This window comes from Peromyscus eremicus, chromosome 4, assembly GCF_949786415.1.
Source record: "Peromyscus eremicus chromosome 4, PerEre_H2_v1, whole genome shotgun sequence".
Taxonomy (NCBI): domain Eukaryota; kingdom Metazoa; phylum Chordata; class Mammalia; order Rodentia; family Cricetidae; genus Peromyscus; species Peromyscus eremicus.
The window spans coordinates 67,748,447-67,776,239 of NC_081419.1; the positions used below are offsets into that span (position 1 = coordinate 67,748,447).

Genomic DNA, 27,793 nt, shown 5'->3' on the forward strand with positions numbered 1-27,793 from the left:
TTACCTAGCATGTGAGAGCCCTGGGTTCAGTCGCCAGTGGTGAAAGGGGAGGCCATGTGTTCCCACCACCACCTACAGTGAAGTTAGATAGCAATTCTAAAATGTCGCTAAAACCAAGATCTAAGAGTGTTTTGTAACAAAAAATAAGAGAAAGAAAATGTGAGTTCACATTGGATCTACATTTATAAATAAGAAGGGCAAAATTATGCTGTGAAACTAGAGAGTGGCTTTTGCATCTGGATTGGAGGGAGCAGTGGCCATAGATGTTTCTATAGAAATAGTCAGGATAGATAACATTGGTGTTCACCATGTGTAAGAACTGAATCAAGGTTTCAATATATGTTCAGGAGTGTGAGAGAGGGTCTTTCAATGTCTAATTAATGACTTTCCTCCTCCCTCCACTCTTTGAATTAAATTTAGGACATCTCAGAATTTTTCTATAAAGTCCTTTGCTAGATTTAGGAATATAGCAATGAACAGAGACCTCTGTGCTTCTCAGTTTAATGCTTTGCTACTGCTGCTGTTTTTGTTTGCTTAGTGGTAGGGGTTGTGGTTGAGACCATCTTGCTATGTAGCCTGTGCTGGCCTTGAACTCATGATCCTCCTCTTTCAGCTTCCTAAGTTCTGGGATTTCAGGTGTGTCCCACCATGCCAGACCAAGTTCCATTTCCAAAATCTTTATTGTATTTGACACCCAGGAGACATGAGTTGTTGGCTTGCTTCATAAATGTGAGTTACCTTGAATTCTGTATGTTATGTGCTTCCCTGGCCCTACATGCACATATAGTCTGTTCACCTCCATCAGTGTACACAGTTTATCGCATTGTACAAAGGTATTAATAAGGATCTTCCTTTAGAAAATAGGGAGTGTCTTGTTCATTTTCATGATTCTGCTATTCTTGCTTTGACTAAATAAAAAGAAGAAAATTAACTAACTTGGTATTCTGATCATTGTCTGCAAATAAACACTTTATTAGTCTTTGATTTTTTTCGAGACAGTTTCTCTATAGCTCATCAGATCATGAATTTATGATCTTTCTGCCTCAGTTCCCAAAGTGCTAGGATTACAGCATGTATCACCATACCAGGCTTTAAATAACTACTTTAAAAAAGATAGACTTGGAGGCTGGAGAGATGACTCAGTGGTTAAGCGTACACACTGCTGTTGCAGAGTACCATTGTTCAGATCCCAGCACCATATTGGATGGCTCACAAGCATCTGGAGTTCAAAGGGATCTGATGTCTTCCTCTAGCCTTTTGAAGTACATAGATACACACGCACACGCACACGAACACAAGTAAGTAATAAGATAAATTTTAGTTTGGGGGGGGGGTTGGCTAGAGAGATAGCTCAGCAGTTAAGAGCACTTGCTGCTCTTTAGGAGGACCTGAGTTCAGTTCCCAGTACCCATGCCAAATGGCTCACAACTACCTGTGAATTCAGCTCCAAGAGATCCAACAACCTCTTCTGGTTTCTGAGGGCATCTGAACATACATGGCATAGTCACACACACACACACACACACACACACACACACACACACACAAACCCACAATGTTTAAAAGAAAATTTTAATCTACACCAGGAGTGTTGGGGTGTAGCTAAGTGACAGTGTTTGCCTAGTATTCACAAGGCCCTGTGTTTTCTCTTTAGCACACAAACATAAATAAGCAGGACTTGGAGCTAGCATATGGAATTCAGGTTTCTTAAAGAGGATTCTGGGCATGTAATCTAAGTGATAGAACACTCACCTATAATCTGTGGAGTTCTGCATTAGATCCTACGGCCACAAAAAGAAAGCTAAAACTAAGCATAGTGATACTGCCTAGATCCAACATGTCAGAGGTTGAAGCAGGGGATTGTAAATTTCAGGCCAGGTTAGGCTGCATTGCCAGCTCAAACCTGTCTCAAAAAATAAAATAACGATAGTGTGCCTCCCTCTGCCTGCCCTGGAATATGTGTTTCTCGGCCTTCAATAAAGTGCGCTCATCTATTTTCAGTGGAACAGTCAACTGTTTCTTGCCATCTACTTTCCACTAATCTTTCCCATCTTCATAGAGAATTGGTTTTCTTTTAATCACCTTCTCATGAAAACTTAAAGCCTCCTATGCTTTCTAATAGGTTTTCCATTCTTATAGCCCTTCCTCTATGCACCATGGTGTGCCTGTCACCTCTACCCAGGACCCTTCTATCCTCCATGTCTCCTTTCTTGAACCAGCTTCAGTTATCTTAAGGCAAAGCAAACCCACCAGCTGCACTAGACCTCTAGCTATCACTACAAGATTCCAGCTTCACAGATGATGTACATAAAAGAACCACGAAGTGTTCTCTGCTAGCTTCTTACCTGGCTGACTCTGAACAGTACAGTTTGTGTCTAGGCCTAATGGTCTGGGTTTTATTGACATGCAGTAGAAAAGAAGGGATCTTGTTAAAGACTGCAGCATGTTTTTCCTGTGTTATGTTGTGTTTTGGGACAGGCATTTACAGAGCCTAGCTTCTCTAGAACTCCTTGTATAGTACAAGCAAGCCTCAAACTTGAAATCTTCTTGTCTCTACCTCTGTAATGCTAGGATTATAGTATACACCACCATACCCAGCTTCCTCTGAATTTTAAAGGTTTTCCATTGACCTTTCATTATTTTCTAATACTCTCCTTAAATAAGAAATAAAGCCCTCAGCTATACAGTGGTGGCACATGCCTTTAATCCCAGTACTGGGAAATGCAGAGGCAGAAGCAGTCGGATCTCTTGAGTTTGAAGCCACCTTGGTCTACACAGCCAGTTCCAGGACAGGACAGCCAGGCCTACACAGAGAATCCTTGTCTTGAAGGGGGGGGGGGGGGAGGGAGAGGGAGGAGAGGGAGAAAGAGAGAGATCTTTTAGTTTTGATCTGGAGACTTTCTTTTTTGTTCCTGCTGTAGTTTGAGGAATGGATAAGCAAGTGATACAGGGGTTGTGTTGGACCCTAGAAGTGGAGGAATCATAATCTTCCTCTACTCCCTTAGAACTGTAAAGATTTGGCGACTTGGCCCATTCCCTATTGATGTGCTGAGACTCTATGGATGCTAAAATCTGTTCCTTCTAGCGTATTGATTCTCATTTCCTTTATAGATGATAGACAAAATGAGAAAGCTGTACTTCAGGAGGGGAGATGTGCTGTTAGCACCTGTCATGTTCAAAGCATTAGCTACAGCTAAAGCAGGTGAAACTAGGACTTTTCAGACATGAATCAGTGGTTCAGTTTTGTATTCAGCCTTGCATAGGGTCCCCAGGTCCTCATAATTCTCTTCCAGTGCCCTAGAATTAGGTAGTATAGCTCATGGGAAGTCCTTTTTGTCATGGAGGTTGGCAGACTACTGGCTTGACCTTTCACACATGCTGGGGAATTTTAGGACATTTGAATGGTGTTAAGGAAACCTTCCTTTGAACTGTATCTGTGGAACCTCAGCTGAGGCAAAGCTGTCCCCTGCCCATACTGAATCAGATGCCCTATCTGCAGATGAACTTGATTCACAGAGCCTGTCCCCGTTGCAGTCTTGGAAGAGCCTCACAGCCAACCTGGTCTCTGATGTAGACAGACGAATGGCAGAAACCACACATGGTTCAGGAGTAGCTGGAGCTACCAAACCTTCTGTCAATTTGGGGAAATTTTTGCCTAGATAATTTTCTCATCTCCAGGACTGGTTACTTGTGAGACACATTTCCTCTCATGAGGAACACTGAGAACTGTCTAGCTCTAGCCAGGGAAAGGAGTAGAAACCCCTCAAATTATTTAGATTGGACTGGCTGTCATTGCTAAGGGCCCTTGAGTTGCACGGATGTCTGAAAGGACCTAAAAGTCAGTAATCCCATCCCCTGAATCTTCTAGGCATTTATCTCCCTCTGTGCTCATCTCTCTTCTACTCACCCTCATGCTTCAGTGTGGTGAGGAAGCAAGAGATTATCAGGAACGCTGCAGGATGCTTAATGTTCATAGGACATTCTTCTGGCCTCCTGCCACAAATTAGGATTTAGCCTAATCCCCAAATGTTGCAGGTAGGAGGCCCTTGGAGCTGCCCCTTCAGTTCTGCTTAAGGACTCAGACTTGGGAAAGATAGGCTAGAGCCAGAGGACAAATCTACATCCCCATGACTCTTAGGATCACACTAATTGTGACCTGGCTAGTAGTGTCTAAGGAGTCTCACCTTTAATTACTAGTTCTATTACTGTCCCTCCATCCTAAGCCTTGTCTGTCCTAAGCTGGGTTTACCTGTCATACTGGCCTTTTGGGAAATTTTGTCCCCAAAGCAAGTTGCTGTTGTAAGAAGGAAATTGATAGTATTTGTTTAATCCTTCTGCAGCAACAGATAATAGAAGGTAAACTTGTGACATATAATAGGTTTGCTTGTCACTTTTCCTGGTCTGGAAATTTTCTAGGAGAAGTTTTTCTTGTTTTACTTCTTTGAGATTCCTATCAGAAATTTTCAGGCAACCCTTAAGTTAACCATCTGCTTTTCAAAAGCCTTAGCATTTTTCTTCTTACAAGGCCTCTTTCTTGTCCCTTCTGCTCTATTCCCTAGGATTACAAGTTATTGTACTTTTAGGGAAATTTTGTTGTGAAGCCCCTACAGAGCTGTACAATTCTGACCCCAAGCCTTCCTCCCTGAGTTCAACTTTATCGTCATTCCTCCTTTAAACAGATTAAGTGGTCTTAGCCACAATTGTGTGATCCCAACTAAGCTGTCCTGTTAGAGTGTATGCCGCATTATATTTACCATGGAGCCCTTTAGATTAGAAAGGACAACATTGATTATCCTGGGGGGGGTTTGGTTTGTTTGTTTTTAAGATTTTGCTGCCGGCAGTGCACGCCTTTAATCCCAGCACTTGGAGGCAGAGGCAAGTGGATCTCTGAGTTCGGGGCCAGCTTGATCTACAGCGAGTTCCAGGACAGCTAGGGTTGTTACACAGAGAAACCCTGTCTCAAAAAAACAAAACAACAATAAAAGGATTTTGCTTTATTTTCAATTATGCATAAGCATGTATGCCTGTGTGAGTACATATGCTTGTGGGGCCAAAGCTGTCAGGTCCCCTGGAGCTGGTGTTACAGGCACTTGTGAGCCACCAGCTCTGCATGCTAGGAACTGAACTCGGGTCCCCCTCAAGAACAGCAGGCACTCTTAACCACCACGCCATGTCCTTAGCCCCACCTTTCTTTATTTAAAGGAAAAGACTTGGTTAGGAACAGAGGAAAAGGAATGGTACTACCACCTGTATAAGCCTTCAACCAGGTATGCCAAGTGTTTATCATGAGCTCTGAATGTGGTCAAGGCTCCTGCCAAATATATATGTATGAAGAGATTCATCCACAGGCCAGGCAGCCATATTCTGGATGATTAGAACTGAAGTTCATCAATTCCTCTGGGCTTTTTCCTCCCTCCTTTTCCTTTTTTGAGATAGGGTCTTACGTAGCCCAGGCTAGCCTCAGATTTGGAGAAGTCCTCCTGATTCTCTCCCTTAAGCACTAGGATTACAAAGGTGTGTACCACTGTACCTGATGTCACTGGGCTGGATTTTAGTTAGAAAAATTTGTGAGCCCTGGCTAATTCTTTGAGTCAAGTCTTACAGGAAGGCTTTAAAAAAAAAATGTATATTTATTTACTTAATGTGTATGGGTATTTTGTCTGCATATATGTCTGTGTACCACATGCATGCCTTATGCCCAAGGAGACCAGAAGAGGATGTTGGATCCCTGGGACTGGAGTACGGATGGTTGAGAGCCATCATGTGGATGCTGGGAATTGAACCCTGACCCTCTAAGAGAGCAGCCAATGCTCTTAACCACTGGGCCATCTTAACAGCCCAACATAGGAGGTTTTTGTCATTGTTGGTTGGGTTTGGCTTGGGATGTTTTGTTTGTTTTTGTTTTTAATTCTGCCTGTGTATGTAGGTGCACTTACACTGTGGCATGTGTGAAGGCCAGAAAACAGCTCTCGGGAGTCACCTGTCTCCAGACACCTTGTGGGATATGGGGGTCATCAGGTCATCAGGCCTTTTGCAAGTTCCTCTGCAGACTGAGCCATCTCTGTGGCCCTTGATTTGTTTATTTGTTTTGTTTTGAGATAGAGTCTCAAACTGGCTTTGAACTTCTGATCCTCCTGCCTCAACTTCTAAGCGCTAGGATCCCAGATGTGTTCTGTCATGCTAGGCCGAGTTTCTTAATCCAACAAACACAGTTAGGACTCAAGCCAAAGCCAATTCTGTGTTGGTAAAGGCTCATTCAACCTGAGGACCATAGCAAAGCCATTCTAGAACAGTACCAGTAGCTATTAGACACATTTCTCAGTGCCACACCTGACAAGTTACTGATATCAAGCATTCTCTGTATGGTAGTATATGGAATGCACATGCATTGTAGAGACTGTCTTGATAAGAGCCTTTCCAGTCGGTATCCAAGACACATGTATCCATATTTTCAAATTCAAGACTGTTTGATTTGAGCAGAGGTAATTCATCCCTGCTTTACAGTTTAAATTTCAGGAAGGCTAGAACAAAAGCAGAAAGAAATGAGAAGAAATAAGAATCTCAACTCCTGCCCTTTCATAGACTCTTGTTAAAGATCCTAAATGCAGGTTCCTCGAAACAGAATCAGCAGCTACCATTTATAAGCTTATGCCATGCCAGGCAATTTTTATATCCCTATTTCTTAAACTTTCCTAGTTATTTGAATGCAAGGGTGGGGGGGTCAATTCCGTGTCCCCCATTCCCCTGCCATTTGTATGTAGTACTTGGCATGAAACCCAGAGATTTTTTGAGATAGAGTGTCACATAGCCCAGGCTGGTTTTTAACTTTTTGTGGCCAAAGATGACTGACTGGTCTTCCTGTCTCCTCCTCCTCCTAAGTGCTGGGATTTCAGGTTGCATCACCAGACCAAGTTTATGTGGTGCTGAAGATCAAACTCAGGGCTTCATGCATGCTTAGGCAAGCATTCTGCCAGTTGGGCTGTATCTTCAGACTTAATGTGGGCGATTTTTAAGCTGAGATCTAAATAAGTTGTTATGTAGTCATATCAGGGTTCAAAGTTAAGTTCAAGTAAATGCCCCTGTCTTTCATTTCTCTCTTCCCTGCCCCAGTCTCTGACCAAAGGTGCTTTTGAAATGACTCTCAGGTCAATGTCAGAGACCTTGTCACTGGATTTCTCTTGGGCTCAAACTGTAGATGAAGGCAGGTCACCCTCAGGACAAAGTAGCTTTTGGGGAGGTAACAGAAATTTCTGAAAGGGGAATTTCTGCCTTTGAGACAGGAGATGGATCTAATGGTGGTTTATGTAAGCCAGAAGGCAGTCATGGGCCTGCAAGTTGAAGATTCCCCTCTGCCCTGCTCCCCACATCTGAATATACCTTTTGGATTTCCTTAACAATAGCAGTTTTAACAGTGCTTTTAATTAGCTGAATTAAGAATGTTCTCTGATGTTATCACCCCCTCCCGCCCCCCTATCACCTCCAATTCCCCATTGCTGTGAGAGCTCTGGGGTTTCCATAGTAACAATACTACCAGCCCAGGTTGACTTTCACTGGTTATATGCTGGTCAGAGGAAAGTTATGGCCCATTCGTTTCTAGTGTGGTGGGCTGTAGGTGAGGCCTTTCTGGTCCTGATGTCAGAGCAATGAGGTGAGGAGTGCTGAGAGACAAAGAATGTAAGTGTGCCCCTAGAAGAGACCTAGCTCTCTGGAAAGTAAGAGGGCTCCTACTCCTCCTTCCCCAGGGTCTCAGATGAGTTGAAAGTCAACCCATTCCCAGCCTAAAGTCTCAACTCCCTGTGGTTAATTTGATCCTCCTTGGATTTTGTTATTTTTGGTAACAAGTTGTTTCTCCTCCCATTCTCTTCTCTGTCTCCCACCCAGAGAGTTTTCAACGTCCTTTACCCCATGCCTGCTGACCAGCGGAGACATGTCAGCATCAACTCTGCCCGTTGGCTACCTGAGCCAGGGCTTGGTTTGGCCTATGGCACCAACAAAGGAGACCTGGTGATCTGCCGACCAGAGTGAGTTCCTCAAGGGGTGGGTATGGACACTATCTGAACAGAGGCCTAGGCAAAGCAGTGCTCCCTTGTGGGCCTGGCCAACCAGGTAGGGGCCTTTTACAAGGACAGTCCAAATCCTGCTAGAAAGGGATTGGAGGTAGTACATGAAGGACATGAGCAAAAGGTTGAAGTTCAAAACTAGCCTCGACTAATGAAACCCTGTCTTAAAAAAGGGGGAGGGGAACCTTCTGTGTTTTCATATTGTTCCCACACCACAACTTCCCAGGCTGCTTAAAGGACCTTCTTCTCTCAAGCTAGAATAAGCTCTTCATTCCAAATGCTGTCAAAAGACTGCTTTAGTAGCTGGGTGTAGTGTGGTACTACTATAATCCCAGCTACTTTGGAGGATGAAGCAGAAGGATTATGAGTTCAAGTCCAGCATGGGTTACATAGTGAGCTCCAATTTCAAAGTAACAGAGGGCTGAGAATGTAGATCAGTGGTAGAGGCTAGCATATGTAAGGTTTTATGGTCAATCTCTGGCACTGCCAAAACAAAAAAAAACCCAGACACTTCAGATATTGTGCTTTCTTGTATCTAGACAGTTTGTGTTTTCCTTTGTTGCCTCTTATTATCTGGTGTCCTAGCCATTGTAAAGTACCCTCAGGTTAAAAAAAAATGGATATCAAAGATTCTTTTTAAAACCTGTTTTGGAAAAATTCAACAAGTGGTCTCATGTTTATGTAAATGCAACAGATACTAACTTAAGAAATAAAATTGGAAACAGTCTTGTTAAAACCCCGGTTTGGGGACCTGGAGAGATGATTGAGTAGTCAAGAGTACTCTTTCTCTTGTAGAGACCCAGGTTAGGTTCCCAGTACTCAAATGGTGGTTCACAACCATTTGTAACTGTAGTTCCAGGGGATCTGATGCCCTCTTCTGATCTCCATGGGTACCAGGATAGATGTGGTGCATATACATCCATGCAGACAAGCATACACATAAAAGAATTTATTTTATTATTTTATATATAATTATGAAGTAGTATGTTATTATTTATATTGTATCTACAATATATTATTATATGCTATAATATATACTAAAATAAACATACACATAAAATAAATAAACCCATTGGTCAGGCTACTGATCTCTAACAGCCTGTTTCTGTGTCTTGCCTCTGTTCCTTTTTACTTGAAGCTCTAGCTCATAATAATGAAAGCAGATTGAGAAGCTCAATTTAAAGTCACAGTGATTATTATCTGGACTTGAAGTAAGAGAGAGAAGGGGAGCAAGAGCACTTCTGTCCTAATGACACCCTTTTCCTTTCCTCTTGCTTTTTGGAGGATAGAGGTCTCTCCAGGTACTTACTCAAGACCCTGGAATCAGCCTGATTTATTATCAGTTTCTAGGCTCAGCCAGGTGGAGAGTGTGAAGCCCTGCTTCACTGCAGATCAGGCTGATTGCTGCGTGGGACACTGTGGGGAGCCAGCTGACTAAATGCCACTTCTGCCTCCAGGCTGCCCTAATTCTGTTCTTCACTTGGTGCAGTTTCTAGAGTGTTGTACAGACTAGGCTGCATGATGTGACTGGTCTTGCAAAGTCTTTGGTCTTTAGCCTTTGGATGTACCCACATCATCTTTATTTCTACTTATCTTATTTTTTGGAGATAAGATCTTATGTATTTCAGGCTAGCCTCAGAATTTCTATATTGCCAGGGAGGATCTTGAACTTGTGATCTTTTGATCTTCTTGCCTGCCTCCACCTTCGAGGTGCTGGGATTATTACACCCATGTGCCATTATACCCAGTTTGTGCTAGACCAGGGACTGAATCCAAGGCTTTGTATGTTAATTTGCTGGGCAAGCATTCTTCACCTGATTTACATCGCCACCTTCCACATGCCTTTGTTTGTGCTTTGGTGGGGCCTTGGTGTTTTTTTCTGAGTATGTATTTGGATCTGTTCTTGTGGTCTGATAGGTGACTGGGGATTGACCCTGTCAGCTCTCAGCTAAGTTAGGACAGTGGCACATGGGAGAGAAAACCTGGTTCGTTCCATCTTGAATATTTGGACACCCTCCCAAAGAGAGGCTGTGGTTTAAGTTTGACCCAACAAAGCCGGTCTTGGAGCAGAGAGAGGGCCTTGTTCTGGCAATTACTTGCTCCTAAGTTTCTGTGTCCAGGACACCTCTCTCACTCCTTCTTGTGTCTTTCCAGAGCATAGCCTACCTCTTTGACTGCCACTTTGAGCCCAGATGTTGGACCTGTCACTTTTCGCCCTTTCTGTGTGCTGTCCCTAGTCTGGTGTCTGTGGGTTCTTAAACATTTCTTCGCCCCAAACCACATAAAGCTGATTATCTTATTTCGTCTCTTTAGGAATTCCTAAGAAAAATCTAGTAGACATCTTTTCCAAAATTGGTATAGGATTCTGGACCATAATTTTATTCATACCAATACTATAGTTATAGGCCTTTCTTTTCCTGTCTTTCAGAGACCTCATTCTTTCACGGTCTTGTTTTATCTATGGCTTCCACCACTCACCTTTGTCCACAGCAAAGTACTCAAGCCCTCTCCTTGACAAAGTGATCCACCCTCCCAGAGGCACTCTCTAACCCAGTTTGTTGTCATCCTCCCAGATGCCATGTCTCAAACCCTAGCCCACGTAGTTGGTGTGAGTCACAGACTCCTCAGCCAGACATGAAGGTGGCTTTGGCCTCTATTTCTCTCTTCTCCCCATATGTTGTCTTCAGCATCCCAGAGTCTCATCGAGCCTAAGCCATCTTGGGCTCCTAGGAAACTTACCCACCAGTAGCTTTCAAGCCTCTTCCGTAAATAAAATGGACACTGGGCCATGGGGCAGTCCCATCCTAGGCCAAATGGAGGTAACTTAGCCTACCAGTTTTGGTTCTGCCATTTATTCTGATTTCTTGGGATCCCATAGCCTTAAGACAGGAAATATAGGGTCTGTTATAAATTCGGAATGGATGAGACTTTGTCTTAAGTTCTTCAAAGTTTCCCCGAGGTCTCACTCTGTAGCCAAGGCTGATCTTGACGCATATTGTAGCCTGGACTCTCACACTCCCTGTCACAGGCTCTTTCCACTGTGCCAAGCTTAAAGCTCAGCTACCTTTATAGCTGTTATTTGCACTGCAGGTAAGGTAAAAAGATTATTGATTAGATAGGCATCCTCACAAATCATTGTTAGAATTGGGTCTCTGCATTTTCCAATCTAAATCTTTTTCCTATAACTGATATTTAGCTCTTTTCCCATCAAAAAATCCCTCTAAAGCTGGGTATGGTGGTGCATGACTATAATCTCAGGAGGCTGAGGCAAGAATGTCTTGAGTTTGAAGCTACCTTGGGTTAGGTAGCAAGACTCTGTGTCAAAAAAATGAAAAATAAAGCAGGGCCTTTGACATGGCTCCAACAGTCAAGGGCCTGCCTCTGAGTTTGATGACGGAGTTTAATCCCCAGGACTCACACGGTAGAAGGAGACAGTCAACTCCTGAAGTTCTCCTTTTGACTTCAGATGAATGTCACACACACGTACACAGAATAACTGTGTGTTTTTTTTAAGTTTGTTTGTTTTAATTTTGAAGAAAGTAACATTTTCTCCTGCATAAAAGTATATCACAGGACCATACTCATGCTTTTGTGGCTCCCTAGGTCCTATTTAGGTGAATCAAATGACTGGTTCGTTGGAAAATGGGATGGTAATCCTGAGTGTTGACATGGATAACAGGCCTCTTGCCTAGACTAAAAACAATAGAGAAGTAGGAGCTCAATGTGCCTGTCTGCTTCATAGGCAGCTGCTTAAGGCTTCTGCCTGTCCCTGAGGGATATAGTTCCCTGGCACACCCATTCCCAAGGGCACAGAATCCAGCCTACCAGCTGGGCCAAGATTGCAGCCCTCCCCTAAACAGGTGGTTGTCTGCCTTTGTCCAGGCACAGGCAGCTGGGTTGCATTTTGTGCTCTCAATGCTGGTCTTGATTCTCTTCCATTGTCTCAGCCTCAGCACTCTTGCCAAGCACAAAGACTGGGAACAAGCTCCTTGGGTGTCTCTTGGTGGTTGTAAATCCCCACTTGACAGTAGACAAAGGCTTTAAAGAATATCCCATCTCACCCTGAGAAAGAACTCTTGGGACAAGTGAAAAGACTGTCTCTTAAGGGCCTGTACCAAGTTATCAGACCATGGTGGCCAATAGCCCAGTAATCCCTTCCCCTTCCTAGGAATGAGGTGTACCTCACTACTTCCAGGCTGCTGGGCTGCTGGGCTGCTGCTGTGCTGTGCTGCTGCTGTGCCTCTGGCTGACGGCCAGCTCAGCCGCCCCCACTGCTCCTCACAGTGGGTGTGAAGGACCACTGCTTCATGGGTTTTCCCTGTTAATGGGGGTGCAGGGAGACATTACTAGACCACTGCTTCCAGAGTCAGCTCAGAAGGCAGAAGAGAGATAGGTAGAAGAAAAGTAGCCTGACCATGGAGCACCTGGAACCTTGGCCAAGGGTGGCACTCCTTACAAAGCCCCAGTTCTGTCCCTCAGAGGGAGCTACCAGTGTAAATGGTAATTATAATCAAGCATTAACCAAGCAGGGGAAAGAAACACTTTGGAATGAAAAGGGGAGCCAGAACTGCCACAGAGACTCCATCCTTCAGGAGAGCCAGGTGCCAGCTCTCTCCCTCACTGGAGAGATGGTGCAGATAAATGCCAGTCTTCCTGGAAACAATCCTCAGAGACAGCCCTGAGACCAGCAGATGAAGAGTGTCCTCAAACAGTTAGGCAGCTCAGAGCCACAGATTGTGTGGACAGAACATTGGGACCACTGAGAAAGCAAGGCTGGCTCTTGCCTCTATCAAGGAGCCCAGGAGGGTTCCAGCAGTGAGACTGATTGAGCCACACCTAGAAACACAGCTTAGAGAGGCTGCTGAAGAGTCAGGTGCTGGGTAGAAGCCCATTCGAAACACGGTCAAACCTTGTTGACCTTCCCAGTCTTTATCCCTTGGTATGTTTGTCTAGATCCCAGGAAGAGCCTAGAGAAAACAGTGACTCATTCATCTAAACCAAGTCCCAAGAAAGAGCTGGCTGTAAACCATTCTTTTAACTTAAAGGCAGAATCAGTGACATTTAGTCACTAGAGAGGGTATCTTCAACTCTGATCCTTTAGTACAGTACAGTACCCAGATTTGAAATCAAATCCAAGACTTGCCTTGCCTTTGTAAGGCTCACTGGCCACAGAAACAGAACAGTATAGGCAGGGCTCCCACTCAAGATCCTCCAGCCTTACCCTATACAGGCATGTGCCTGTAATCACACGCCCAGCTGTGATCCCTGTTCTCTTTGGCAGTTGACCTCTTCAGTAAGTAGTCCAGTCTCCAGCTCTTAAGGGATAGCACATGCTGCCTGACTAGTTTTTGGGGGGTGTGGTCCTTGGCCTCTCGGTGTCATGTTGATGGTCCCAGAACAGAATGGTTCTTCTGAAGGTTTCATTCTAAGATAGGAAGAAGGTTTCTGGTTACACAGGACATGGTTTGTGGTAGGTTAGGTGTGAACAGTTTGTTGTCACTAACTAGCCCTGAGTAACAGGACTTACAGAAGCGGGATTTGGCAGAGGCCCACACGGTATTGCAACCTGTCGATAAATCTTGACCAGTTTGGAAAGCAAAGGCTTCTTGGCAGCTGTCTTCACCCAGACATAATGCAGCCAGGATTTGCTCACCATCAAGTGCTGTTTGGGGAGGGAGCCTCTGCAGTTTGCTCCTGGACGGCTGCCTCTCCCTGATGCAAGGCTGCCTCACCTTTGCCCTCCAGTGGCCTACAGAAATAACTGTTGGGAGGAAGGAAACTACTCTGTGAAGAAGGCTCTGAGTAAGAGTCAAGTGACCACGAGATCTGCAGGCAGAGAAAAGAGCAGAGAAAGAGGAGCCTAGCATTCTCTCAGGTGACGCATCGACCCAGAAGAACAGGTCCTGTGCAGCTTGATGTGGAGCCTCTCCCCAGTTCTGCTGCCTTCTACACAAGGCAGACCAGCCTCCCACTGCAGTCCTCTCGTCCAGGCCTGTGCTGACTCTTCAGGATTGGAAAAGAAGCCCCTTGTATCTTCTCCCCAAACAAACCCACCTTCTTCTGGCTGTTCCCTGGGGATGTCCTGTTGTCAGAGGAAAGTGACAGTGCCCTAGCTTACAAACTGACGTGCTAGACTATGTCATAATCTGCATAGGCTACCTTAGCAAAACACATAGACCTGGTGCCTTAAACAACAGATGTTTTTCTTCCAGTTCTGGAGGCTGGAATGCCAAGATCAGGTACCATCAGGAGTTTCCTGAGAGGGCTGTCTTCCTTGTTTATAGATGCCTACCGACCCACTGTGCCATGGCTGTGTCTCTAAGAGAGACTCCTCTCTCCCTCTTCTTGTAAGACCATACATAGTTCTAGTAGGGTAAGGCCCATCCTGATGGCCTCCCTTAACCATGTTTACCTCCTAAACATTGGTGTTATAGCTAAGAATATAAAGTTGGAAGAACAGAGCTCTTGAAGCCCAAGCTCTTCAAGAACGTGGATTTCTTGTCTTGTCCTGAAGCACCATGAGATGTTTTAGACATCACTTAGGCTATCTACTAGATCTAATTAATTAGTGAACTTAAAACTGTTGTTTGGTTGGTTAGATGAATCAGTGGGTGAAGGTACCTGACTCCGTGCCTGACAACCTGAATTTATCTTAGGACCCATATGGTGAAAGGAGAGGACCAACTCCCACACTTTGTTCTTAGACCTGCACATGCCTGCTGTACTATGTGGAACACACACACTACACTAAATAAGTATTTAGTAAATAGAAAATGTTTTGTTTTAGGAGATGTTAGAAAGATGGCTCAGTGGTTAAGAGCACTTGCTGTTCCTTTTCCCCCCTTTTTAATTGAAAAAAAATTTATATATTCTGATCACACTTTTCCTCTCCCTCAACTCCTCCCAGATCCTCACCATGCCCTTTCTTTCTGTCTCTTAAAAAACAAAATAAGCCAGGCAGTAGTGGCACATGCCTTTAATCCTAGCACTTGGGAGACAGAGGCAGGAGGATCTCTGTGAGTTCGAGGCCAGCCTGGTCTACAGAGTGAGTTCCAGGACAGGCACCAAAACTACACAGAGAAACCCTGTCTCGAAAAACCAAAAACCAAACAAACAAACAAACAAAAACAAAAAAAAAAAACCCAGGAAACATACACATACAAAAACCACATAAATGGAAACCAAAATATATAAACAAAAGGCCAGTAAAAACAAGATTATGCCCAAACAAAGCAATATGAGACAAAAATGTATAAAAATACCATTGAGTTTGTTTTGTATTGGCCAACTACTCCAGGGCATGGGGCCCTACCCTGAAGTGTGATTAATATACCCAGTGAAACTTGGAGAAAATTAATTTTTCCTTTGCAAGCAGGTATCAATTGCAAATGGCTTCTTTTTTTTTTTTTTTTTTTTTTTTTTTTCTTGAGACAAGGTTTTGGTACCTGTCCTGGATCATGCTCTGTAGACCAGGCTGGCCTTGAATTCACGGAGATCCTCCTGGATCTGCCTCCCAAGTGTTGGGATTAAAAGCATGCGCCACCACTGCCCAGTGCAGATGGCTTCTTGATGTCCACTTTCCCCTCTTAGCACTGGGACCCCATCTGGCTTGAACCTGCACAGACCCTGTGCATGCTACCACAGTCTCTGTGAGTTTCTGTGTGCATTACTCCTGTGAGGTCTGGAGAACAATGTTTCCTTGGAGTCATCCACCACTTGTAGCTCTTATACCCTTTCTGCCTCTTCTTCTGCATAGCTCTCTGAACTCTGAGGGGAAGGGTTTGATGAAGACATCCCATTTAGGATGGGGTGCTCCAAAGTCTCTCATTCTCTACACATTGTCCAGTTGTGGGTCTCTGTGTTAATTACTATCTACTACAAGAAGTTTCTCTTGATGATGGCAGAACAAAGCACTGATCTATGAATAGAGCAGAATGTCATTAGGAGTTATTTATTGCCATGTTCCTTTAACAGAACAATAGTGTTGGTTTTCCTGTAGACCCATGACTTATCCAGTCTCAGGTTTTTAGCTACCCTAGAGTGTCAGGTATGGATTACATCTCATGGACTGGACTAAATGCAATCAGAATGGTTGCACCAGCATGTCTTGATGGGTTCACTTGGCTGTTAACACACTGTGTACAATGTGTAACTCCAGTTCTAGAAGATCAAACACCCTTGTTTGGCTTCCACAGGCACCAAGCATGCATGTGGTGCATATACATACATGCAAGCACTCACACATGCATATAAAATAAAAATAAATAAATCTTTAAAAACAAACCTTCTTCCTTCCCATTTCCTGTGCCCGTACTTCACAGCAATCACCAACACACTACTCTCAACGATAGTATCTGCTGCAAGGCAATACTTTATCTTTATTTTTCACTATTTGCTTTGTGAGACAGTTTCACATAGCCTAGGCTAACCTTCAATTCTTGATCCTTCTGCCTCTACCTCCCAAGTTGCTAGCTAGCACTATATGTATTTGCCATTCTGCCTAGATAGGGAGGGATCTTCAAAAGCATGATAGTCTTGTGTTTGTGGTGCTAGAGATTTAACTTAGGGCCTTATGCATGCTAGATAAACACTTTGTCGTTACTGAATCCCCAGCAGCAGTCCTGTTTAGGGATCTACATTGTTATCCAGGACTGTAGCTTGTGGTGGCAAGTCAGTAAAGAGAGATGAGGTGACCACTGCTTCCCTCCAGCAGGAGGAAAAGCTGCCTGATAAAGTTGGCAGCCCAGGGAGCTCAGCAGGTAGAACACTGTAGAAGGTCTTCCTGAACTAAGCTTGCCTGTCTTGCTAACCTTGCCAAGGAGGCTCTAGGTCCAGAAAAGATCCATGGCATCTTAGCAAAAGGACTCAAGGCCTGGGTATCTGCTTTTAAAGACTGAGTGGTCCCTTCTGGCAGCTGTCCATGGCACATGTCTCTCCAGTAAGTCTCTTGATCTAGCCTCTTGCCTCTTATTCATCATTGCGTGTCTGAAGAATACTTGGAACCTGCTGCATATCTGGTATTGGTGTTTTTTATTGCCTCCTGGCTCTAAGGAGAAGCCTATTGAAGGCATTTGAGATATTCAAAATATCTGAGATGCTCTTAGGGTTTCTATTTCTGTGAAGAGACACCTTGAGTATAACAACTCTTATAAAGAAAAACATTTAATGGGGTAGCTTACAGTTTCAGAGGTTTAGTCCATTATCATCGGTGTACAGGCAGACTTGGTGCTAGAGAGGGAGCTGAGATTCCTACATCTTGACCGGCAGTCAACAGGAAGTGAACTGAAACACTGGGTATGGCTTGAGCATATATAAGACCTCAAAACCCACCTCCATGGTGACACACTTCCTCCAACAAGGCCATACCTACTCCAAAAAAGCCACACTTCCTAATAGTGCCACTCCCTGTGAGCTTGTGGGGGTCAATTACATTCAGACTACCACATGCTCCAATGTTGAGCACCCTAATGAGGGAGCATTTCTAGACCTGGTCTCCCTTCCCAGCAGAGGGGCAGGATGGACCACCCTGCCATAGCCCCCAGGACTTCTCAAGAGTTCTTAACCACCTCTCTAACACCTCTTCCCTTCTATTCTCACCTTTCCCGATGGATCTTCAGGGCCTTAAACTCTGGTGTTGAGTACTACTGGGACCAGCTAAATGAGACTGTCTTCACTGTCCACTCAAACAGCAGGAGCAGCGAGCGACCTGGGTAAGTGAAAGTCAGAAGACTCCTGTGTTTGAGGGTCTCTGGGTCTTTCCTCAACCAGAACAGCTTTTCACTGATCTGTTACTTGTCTTAGACTTTTCATACAGTCTAAAGAAGACAGGCTAAAGAGATTGCTCAGTGGTTAGGAGTGCATACTGCTCTTAGGGAAGACCTGAGTTAGGGTCCCAGCACCTATGTCAGCCAACTCACACCCACCTACGACTCCAACTCTAAGGGGTCTGATGCCCCTGGTCTCTGTGGGCACTCACATCTGCACTCACATGCCCACATCCATACACAGATATACCCATCACCTAATTGCAAAAGAAGACAAAGCTCTTGCTCTTGGAGGCTCGTTGTAGAACACATGCCTTTTCTCATTCTGGCCATGGTGTCTGAGCACACTTGGAGTGAGAATAAAGAAAAATCCAGAGAAAAATGTTACCCCATGAGCTCTTCTCTGTTGCCCATAGAGAATCGTGGAGTGGGGTTGGTTATCTTCAGATGACTAGGGCCACACAAATCAATGACTGTAGCCCAGGGGGCACTGAGAATAGGAATCTGGCCCTGATCTTCTTCACTTAATCCACTAATGAGATGTGGAGCATTGTAAAAACAAAATAAATACTGGTTCAACGGGAAACCTAAGGCAGGTCCTGCTTCCTATAGGAATCACAGGGCACAGCTGGAGCAGTAATCCCAGAAGAAGCTAAAAGTGAATAATTGGTGAGTCTCTGATTGGAGACTCAACTTTGCTGCCTGTCCTAGCTATCTCAAAAGTCTGTGTCAAGGGAACACCCAAGGAAAGGAGGGCACTAGCCTTGGGGCTGGACCTTGCTTGTGAGGAACTGTGCTCCCAACCTACAAGGCTCTTTTTTTAAAGCTGCTGTGAGAAGGTACTTGTGTCGTGGCTCTCCCTTTTTAGGCTGTGGGCCTGGAATTGGTATGGTATCCAAGACTTCTTTGAAGGACCTGTCCCAAGCCCTTTCTGACTTCAGTCTGTCTTTTTTGCCTCAGAACCAGTAGAGCCACATGGCGGACAGACAGAGACATGGGCTTGATGAATGCAATCGGGCTGCAACCTCGGAACCCTACCACCTCTGTGACATCTCAGGGCACCCAGACTCTAGCCCTCCAGTTGCAGAATGCTGAAACACAGACTGAGAGGGAGGAAGAGGAACCGGGGACAGCATCCTCAGGTCCTGGTGAAGGTAGGAGCCTTGAACTACTAGCAGAGGACATCTGACTAGTAATCTGCTTTCTCGGGGCGAGTTAGACCTGTGCTTCTGGAGGACCAAAGAGTGTGCATGGAAAGTGAGGTTCTGTAGGAAGTGCCCCTTCTAGAGCTGAGCCAGGTACCTGGGCCTCTAGTTTATCTCCCCTCAGCTAGCATGGCATATCAGGACTGCTGCAAGTGTTTTGATGCTGTAGTGACTACAGCTGGGCATACCGGCAGTCCTTCCTCTCACCTACTTCAGGTATGATACTGCCTACCTCAGCCCTGGCTCTCTGCTGGCCTCACACTTTAAAGAACCAATTAGCACTTCCCAGTGGTAGGGCTCAAGCCACTTTGGAACCCATCAGCAGCTGTGTTAAGCAGGCTGCTCTCACTCTCCTTACCTCCTACCTCCAGCCCCCATGCTGCTCTTAGCTCCAAACAAGGCAGCATCTAAACAGACTTTTTCTAGATCTGGTTGAGCCATTTGCTTGGAAGATCATGGAAGGAGAGGCCCTGATGTGCATCAGGCTGAGAGTAACACATTTGCTTAGGTTGCCTCCAGGAAATGGCTTTTCTGACTGCAGCTCTCCATGGGGTACTTTCTCCCTGCCATGAACTGAATGTGGAGAGTTGAATCCCTTTTTGGGCTGCAGCCTAGCCCATCTCCCACATCTAAGGCCCAAGGCTCTTTGTGGAGTCGAAACCCCTTGCTGGGGACATGAGCAGCTGGCGGTGTTAGCTGAGGCGGCTGGCCAGCTGCAGCTTTGAGTCTCAGGGAGAAGACAACAGATGAAGTCTCATTCAGCCATGTCCAGGCCCTTTTTTGTAGGCGTTTGTGGACTCTAAGCCACCCTGGAGTCTACTATGAAGCTCATTCCAAGAAGTCTCAGTCCTAAGTGCTCAGGGAACCACTGCTTCTCCAGCAGAGCTAGAAAGTACTTCTCTCAGCAAGGACAGTAGCCTCTAAGAGGACCGGATGAGGCAAGTATCATGGATGTTTACCCACAAGGAAAAGATTCTAAGAATGAGTCTTCATCCTTCCCTCAGAGCTTGGAGTTCAGTGAAGTTAAACAGCTCACAACTAAGCAGCTGACAACTTTGGCATGATAGGGACCTTGGGAGGGCCAAGGAAGGGCTAGGAAGCCTTCCAGAGGAGGTGATCCTAAGCTGAGTCCTCAGGCCTACTTGTCATTAGACAGAATGGGCTGGCAGCAGCATTTCGGCATGTGTAACAGCACTGGGTTAAAGAAAAACTATGACATGTGAACAGAGGCCCACTAGCAAGTGTGTGTTTAAGGAAAGCCTGGCACATGTTAAGAACTGAGGCTGGCTGCATGGACAGGGTTGCTTATAGGATTCCCAGGAGGAGGAAAGCCTCTGTCCCAAAGGTGAAATAAATAGAGCAGTCGTTCTTGAACAGGATCTGCTGCCGAGATGTGTGCCCTCTGGTGTCTTACCTCCCAAAGAATCCTGTCTTTGCTGCTTCTGGGCTGCAGCTTCTTCTTGTTTGGGGGCTGGGGAGCTAGAGAGGGCAGGAGGGTAGAAGCTGTCCTTTTCAGACTCTAGGGCTAGCACCTCATTTCTTTTTCCCGTCCCACCCCTGGCTTCCTTCAATCAAAGCAGGTGATGGTGGAGATGCTGGTTAAGCAGCCTAGCGGGCAGCAGTGGCGGAGGTCCTGGCAGAGGGCTGAGGGACAGCTCGATGCTTCTGTCCATGGAAACTTCTCTCAGAGCTCTGGACCTTCCCTCCCCAGCTTTCCCATGAATAGTATTCCCTTTCAAAACTAGACAGAAATGGAAAGTATGGGTTGTAGGAGTGGGTGAGGAATTGGTCACTAAGTGTCTCTTCTGGAGCCTTTTGCCCTAGTGCTTATCCCATGGCTCTGATGCCAGATACCTTGCTGGAAAAAATAGTTGTCAGTGTTCTCCTTGCCCACACTTTCTCATCTAGGGGCAGGCACAACAGGGTGGCTCCTGACTCCTTGTGTTGACTGAACTGGTAGCCAGGTCTTCAGGAGCATGCATCAGAGAAGCCTAGCTGAGGTTAGCCCTTCTGGGCTTGGCTGTACCCCTCCCCAGCCCCCATCACCACCACCAGGACCTGAATTTGTTAGTTTGAAAACCAGGTCTGGTTATAGTAATCATTGTCCTGTAACCCACCCTTCCTTAGTATAAGCCCAACAGCACCAGTCTGCTTCTCATTTTCTTTTTCTAGAAATCTGAGACTGGTAGTGTAGCTCAGTGGTAGAGCACATGTGTGAAGTCCTGGTTCAGTCGCCTGCACTCCCTCCTCCAAATGACTAACATTCATTCAGCTAGTTCTAAGACTTTTTGATCAGCTCTCCACAAGGAGGATTGTTGTATTTTGTTTTTTACTCTTTTTGGGGGGGCCCACCACCCAGCTCCCAAATAAATTCACACATGGAGGCTTATTCTTAAGTATGAATGCCCAGCCTTAGCTTGACTTAGTTTCTAGTAGCTTTTCTTAACTATGCTGACTACCTTTTGCCTCTGACATTTCCCGTTCTACTTCCATAAATCTTGCTCCATGGCTTGCTGTGTAGCTGGGTGGCTGGCCCCCGGAGTCCTCCTCCTTCTCTGGCTACTTCTTTTTTTTCCTCCCAGATTTATCCTTCTATATATCCTCTCTGCCTGCCAGCCACGCCTGTTTCTCTCTCCTGCCTTGTTATTGGCCATTCAGCTCTTTATTAGACCATCTGGCATTTTATACAGGCACAGTATCACAGTTTCACAGAGTTAAATAAATACAGCATAAACAAAAGTAACACACCTGAAAATACTCTACTACAGGGGATTTGTTCTCTTTGCTTTTATGCTTTGGGGCTTTAATCAAGAAGTGGGAGCTGGGGCTGGAGAGATGGCTCAGAGGTTAAGAGCACTGACTGCTCTTCCAGATGACCTCTTCCAGAGGTCCTGAGTTCAATTCCCAGCAACCACATGGTGGCTCACAACCATCTGTAATGAGAACTGGTGCCCTCTTCTGGCCTTCAGATATATATGCAGGCAGAACATTGTATACATAATAAATAAATAAATCTTAAAAAAAAAAAAAAAAAAGTGGGAGCTGCTCCAGGTCTTGAGTGTGACTCTCCCACAAGCTGCTCTCCCCTGTCCAAGAGGCAGCTCAGAAAAGGAGAGGGCCCACGGATGCTCCCAGCACTGGTACCGTGAGTACGTTGTATGCAGTCAGCATTTAAGAAGTATACAGAACAAATGGATGGAGCCAAGGGAGACCCTGCCTCCCTACTTCAGGGAGAGCTCTGCAGCCTTGCCTCTCAGCCTTGGACCTCTTTCTGATATGATGAAGACAGAAGTTAGAGCAGCAGCCACAGTTCAGGCCTCAGGCCTAGGAAAAACAGGTGCCATTATAGAAGAGCTGGACGTGTGCACGCATATGCGCGCACACACACACACACACACACACACACACACACACACACACACACACACGAGAAATGACGGGGGTACACAGGAGGTCCTAGGTTGGTCTCCCCTCTCGCCCTGCCCTACTGTTTGAAGGTGTGGCCCTTGGGACTCAGCCCTCAGGTTTTCTATTCTGTGTACAAAGCTGAAGCTTACCAGTGTAGGGCAGAGTAGGTGAGGGCAGCAGTCATGGGGGTTAAGTGCAGAAACATTTCTCCTCTCTTATGGAGAATAAAGCCCCCCAAAGTAAATGCAGCTGAAGGGCATTGTGGGAAATGGCTGATCCCACCTGTCTTCTGCATTCAGAATGTACCTTAGAACTTGCCAAGGAAACAGTCTGCCCACAGCACTAAACCAGCTCCTGTTTTTTAGACTCTAAAAGAAACACTTTAGCTACAGGGGAGGAGGCAGCAGAGTTACCCACTGTGGTCACTATTGTCCTGGATCCATATCCTTTGGGCTTCAGTAGTTCTTTGCTTTTGGGAATATGCAGCTGCCTCCAGTCGCTCCCAGCCTCAGCTCACCATTCTAGGAGAGGAGCACAGCTCAGAGGTCTCGGCTAAGTCTGTTCACACGCAACCCCAGAAGCCAGTTGGACGCACATCTCCCGTCCATTATTTTTCAGCGTGCTCTGTGTGTCACATTGTATGAGGCACTGTGAACCCACAGGTTTTAGAAAGAGAATCACGTAATGAAGCCACTGTGTCTCATCCCTCAAAGGGCTAGTCCATAAGGAAAACAGACATAGAAAGATTTCTCCTGAAGCAGAATAAGAACCAATTTTCAAAGGGGCCTCGAGTCTGAAGCCCCTGTATGCAGCATAGGAGCCCATTTCTGGTCATCCATACGTGTAAATAAGCATTTCATTCTAGACCATGTGTTACACTGACCAGAGATGAATAAGACCTCCAGGAAGGCCCAGCAGTGAGAGATGTTACAGCCACTAGTGACTGAGCCAGAGAGAGGTATGTGGCAGTACTGGAGCTCCAGGTGCTATAGCCTCTACTCTTGAGCGAAAGATGTGGCATTTATAGTGGCCTCTGAACGTGAGTTGACTTGAGACCGAAGGGATAGGTGAGAGCGTGTGTAGTGTGTCTCACAGGGCACAGGCAGGGAGCAGAGCTGGGTCAGCTTTAGTGAAGCCTGTTGTGTGCAGTGGATGGGTCAAGGGGTCTGGCCAAAAAACCATCAGGGCCTAGTCAGAAGGCCCTCCACTGTCAAAGGGACTTTGAAAGCGCTGGAGCTGCTGAGCTTTGAGCAAGATGTGGACTTAACCAGAGTTCAGTTAACTAAGAGTTAGAGCAGTAACAGCAACAACATGGAGATAGGCTGGGAAGAGAGGAGAGAATAAGTTAAGAAATAGCCAAATCAGAGGTGTGGGGTGGAGAGGTGCAGAGCTGTAGATAGGCAGCTGAAAAAGACCGTCTCAGACTTGAGTGCAGGCCATAGGGCACTCTGGGGCTGAGCTGTATTGGCTCCAAGATGGCTTTTCCTTCTCTGGAAACAACCACTGGGATATTCTGGGAGTTGAGCAGACACAGTTGACATGATGGATTCGATGCCCACAGGACCCAGGTAAGCCCACTGCAGATCCCCAAGGAGCAGGAGACATCCCAAGAGAGTTCTTGGGAATGAGTGGAGATTGCCCAGAACATAGGAAAGTCCCCAAGGGCAGGCAGCTCATAGGATAGAGGCTTCAGTGGTACTGAGTGGTACTGAGTGGTACTGAGGTCCTAGGTTGGTCTCCCCTCTTGCCCTGCCCTACTGTTTGAAGGTGTGGCCCTTGGGACTCAGCCCTCAGGTTTTCTGTCTTCTGTGTACAAAGCTGAAGCTTAACTGTGTAGGGCAGAGTAGGTGAGGGCAGCAATCATGGGGGTTAAGTGCAGGGTTTCCCAGGGACCTCAGGAAAAGTCAGCTGTCTAAAAGCCGAATCCTGGGTAGAATTCTCACTAGTTAGTACTGAGAAAAATGGATCAAGATCTGAGGAAGAATATGAGCAAGTACCTGCAGGTCCCGTGCAAGAGCTCGAGACACAGCTAAGTCATAAAAGGGACTGGCCTGGAAGTCTGACAAGCAGGCAGAGAAAAGATTCAGGGAACAAAGAAAGCCTTGGGAACAAAACAGCTATTGACAGGTAACCTTGAAATAAATAACTCATCCATGAGTATACCAAAACTTAAGAATCCCAAACTGGGCAGGAGCTAGCCAAAGGAGACAGATCAGCATTCACCGGAGCTGTGCCTGGCAGCTGGGACCCTTGACAGGAGCTGCTCGTCTTGGGGAAGAGTTGGGAAGAGTCGGGAAGACTTGGGATAGAAGTGCTGCTGCCCTGCTATATGGGCTCTTATTTCCTCCTCAGCACTATGCAAATGCTAAGAGTCTTGGCCAAGTCCAGCCAGCCACTAATGAATGGCACAACTGTGATTTGAGCCCAGATCTTGACTGTTCTTGCAGGGAATGCCCATGTCTCATGGGGGAACAGACCCATGCTCCCTCTGCTTAGAGCTGCAGGGTGGAGTCATGGGCCCAGCTGGCAGCTGGTTCTTGTCTATGGTATCAGGCATGTATCCCAGAGAGAGAGTGACTAGGGGAGGTAGCAGTGACTGTGGGTAAAGGGAGCAGTTAAACAGGCTTTTAGGAAATAACACAAACAACAAAGCTGAAGGAAGGTAGTGTTGAAACAGAGCATGGCAGACTCTCTGCCTTTGGACCACACCCTGCAGGGTACATGTTTCTTCCCAAAGACTAAGCGACGTATCCCATTCCAGGACCAGGTCTGAAAGTCATTCCAGATGGGGAGAGAATAGACAAGCAAGCTTTCAGTCCTCTCTGCCTCTTTTCAAAGCACCCTGCACTCTGAATGGAGCTGCAAGACTTAGTTAAAGCCAAGCACTTGCCTTGGGCCAGCCTTGGGCTCTGCCTTGGCCACTTCCTCCCCAGTAAAGCAGGGGAGGAACAGTAGTACTTGGGACCCTTGTCCTGCTGTCAGGACTCCAATTTCCAGTGGTGATGTTGGCCTCTTCCTCCTGTTTTTCACCTAGAATCCCCCAGCATCTCCTAGCTCCTGCTGCCTGGCTCAGAGGCTCAGACCAGCAACTAACACACACCTTCTTTCCTCTGCTTTGTACCTTCCAGGCGAGGGCTCAGAATATGGCGGTAGTGGGGAAGACGCCCTCAGCCGGATCCAGAGGTTAATGGCCGAGGGTGGCATGACAGCTGTGGTACAGCGAGAACAGAGCACCACCATGGCCTCCATGGGTGGCTTCGGCAACAACATCATCGTCAGTCACCGCATTCATCGCAGCTCCCAGACAGGCACAGAGTCAGGCGCTGCTCGCACCTCCTCACCCCAGCCCTCCACCTCTCGGGGACTGCTCTCAGAACCTGGACAACTGGCAGAGCGAGGCCTAAGCCCCCGGACAGCTTCCTGGGACCAGCCTAGTACCTCTGGGAGGGAACCCCCTCAGTCAGCTCTACTGTCTTCCTCCCCTGTCCCCATTCCAGTCCCCCTTGCCAGCAATGAGGGACCAACCATGCACTGCAATGTGACCAATAATAGTCACCTTCCTGAAGATGATGGCGACAGCAGGGGGGAAGCTGCAGGCCCTAGTGGGGAGCCACGGAACCGGTAGAGTCCAAAACAGGCACTGGCGCCTCCCCTCAAGCCGCTGAACAGAAGCTGCACCTCACAGCTGGCTGGGAACTGTACACACAGAAGGGCTGATGTCTGTATCTGGGAACAGGAGGAATGAGGGGGTGGGGCATGGAGCCAGTGGGTTAGGGGCAGTCCAAGGGGCAAGACTGGCCTGAGGGACTAGAGCCCTCCAGGATCTGGAGCCCAGAAGAGCCACACTACTGGACCTGATGTGAATGAAGAAGCAAGTGGGTGTCTCTGCCACATACTCCCCTTTCTCCTAGGGTCACTGGCCTAGGGGACTCAGCCCTGGGCAGGTGCCCCAAAAGAGTGAAGTCTTCCAGATATAGACCACACCATCCTGGACAAAACAGTGGGACAGTTCTTCCCTGTCCACTACCTGGGGGGCAGAGCCACCAGAAGCAGAGGAGCAGCCTGCCCCCTACTCCCAGTTGCCCCCAACTCATAAACCTAGAGTTCCAGCCTCTCTTTATCCCCTCATCCCACAAAGACATAAAAGTTGGGCCCAGCTTCCATTAGGGGACTTCCGTGTATTCACAAGTGGGGACACCTGTGAAGTGAAGGGAGCAGCCTGCTGGCCTGACACAGGATGGAGTCAATGCACGGTGGTGGACAGGTCCTGGGGGGGGGGGGAGGTGTAGGCTGGCCCGCCCCAGCTTGTCCACCAAGCCCCTCCCCGCCCCGCCCCGCCCCAAGGCCCTCCATGCAGCACCTATAGGTGTCAGTATTACCTAAGCCTAGGCCAAAGCCAGCCCAAGGCTGAAGGGAGAGATTCCAGGTCAGAATGTGAGGTCTTGGTCTATGATTTGAGGTGTTGCATGTGGAATCCTGAACTGTACGTGTAGTTCTTAGTGGAAATCGAGGCTCTGATCGTTTTGTTTTTAGTATGAAAATGTGATTTCCTTTCTGTTTGTCACTCATAGAAGCATTGTGGTGGGAGGAGAGGGATAGTCTACTGCTAATGAGGGAGACACCAAAGATCTACATCATTAAAGTGATGACATGCCCCTCGCCAGGCTCCTGCTTGTTTCCGTGGAGAGGGAGGAGGGAGGAGGGTTTGGGACTTGGGTGTGGAAGGCATCAAACTGGGCAGCCTGGCTTCTCTGGGCATTTCAGTGGACCTAGTAGTGGAATCCTCCCCAACCCGTTAGCCCAAGTCAGCTGCTTGAGGGTTGCTTCCTAGGACCTGGTACAGACTGGGGCAGCCTCTTAGTGGCAGCTGGCTACTAAGAATGATAGAGGAAGTCATCCTGATTGCTACCTATCCAAGGACTATGGGCCTGAGTGATGATTACATGACCAAAGCTGCACTCTCCAGTCCTGGAGGCCACTCCAGCAGGTTCTGAGCAGCTGGGAGGAGACCGTAGGCTTGTCTGCAAGTGTCCTTGAAGGTGCCGTGGTTGGCTGGAAGACCTGCCCTGTCTGTGATCTTTGCTTCTTCCCATGTTAAGCCAGTTTAGAAAGTAGGAGAGGCCTTGAAGTATACCTCTTTAATAGAAAGGCTGAGTGACTCTGGGACACTTGCCAGCCTGGACTACCACAGGTAGGATACTGGAGATCATCTGGAAGGAGGTGGAGGTGGGGACGGTGGCAGTTACCAGCTCTGTCACAACAGAGATGAAACCAAAATGGGCAAGCAAGTAATGCAAAACTGTGAAGTTACAGAGGAGCACACATTCATATTCTCTCTCTCTCTCTCTCTCTCTCT

General features: G+C 46.7%; 1 protein-coding gene across 6 annotated transcripts in view; it reads left to right on the forward strand.

The window, feature by feature from the left end:
• The window catches only part of Ambra1 (autophagy and beclin 1 regulator 1), a 204,591-nt gene extending 177,495 nt beyond the window's left edge, over nucleotides 1–27,096 (forward strand). For all 6 annotated transcript variants that reach the window (XM_059260942.1, XM_059260940.1, XM_059260943.1 and 3 more), the window contains 4 exons: nucleotides 7,882–8,021; nucleotides 17,678–17,770; nucleotides 18,785–18,978; nucleotides 25,566–27,096. In XM_059260942.1, the coding sequence (XP_059116925.1) occupies nucleotides 7,882–8,021; nucleotides 17,678–17,770; nucleotides 18,785–18,978; nucleotides 25,566–26,062 (924 nt within the window). In that variant the 3' untranslated portion in view covers nucleotides 26,063–27,096. The remainder of the gene's footprint in view (nucleotides 1–7,881; nucleotides 8,022–17,677; nucleotides 17,771–18,784; nucleotides 18,979–25,565) is intronic.
• The last annotated feature ends 697 nt before the right edge of the window (nucleotides 27,097–27,793 follow it).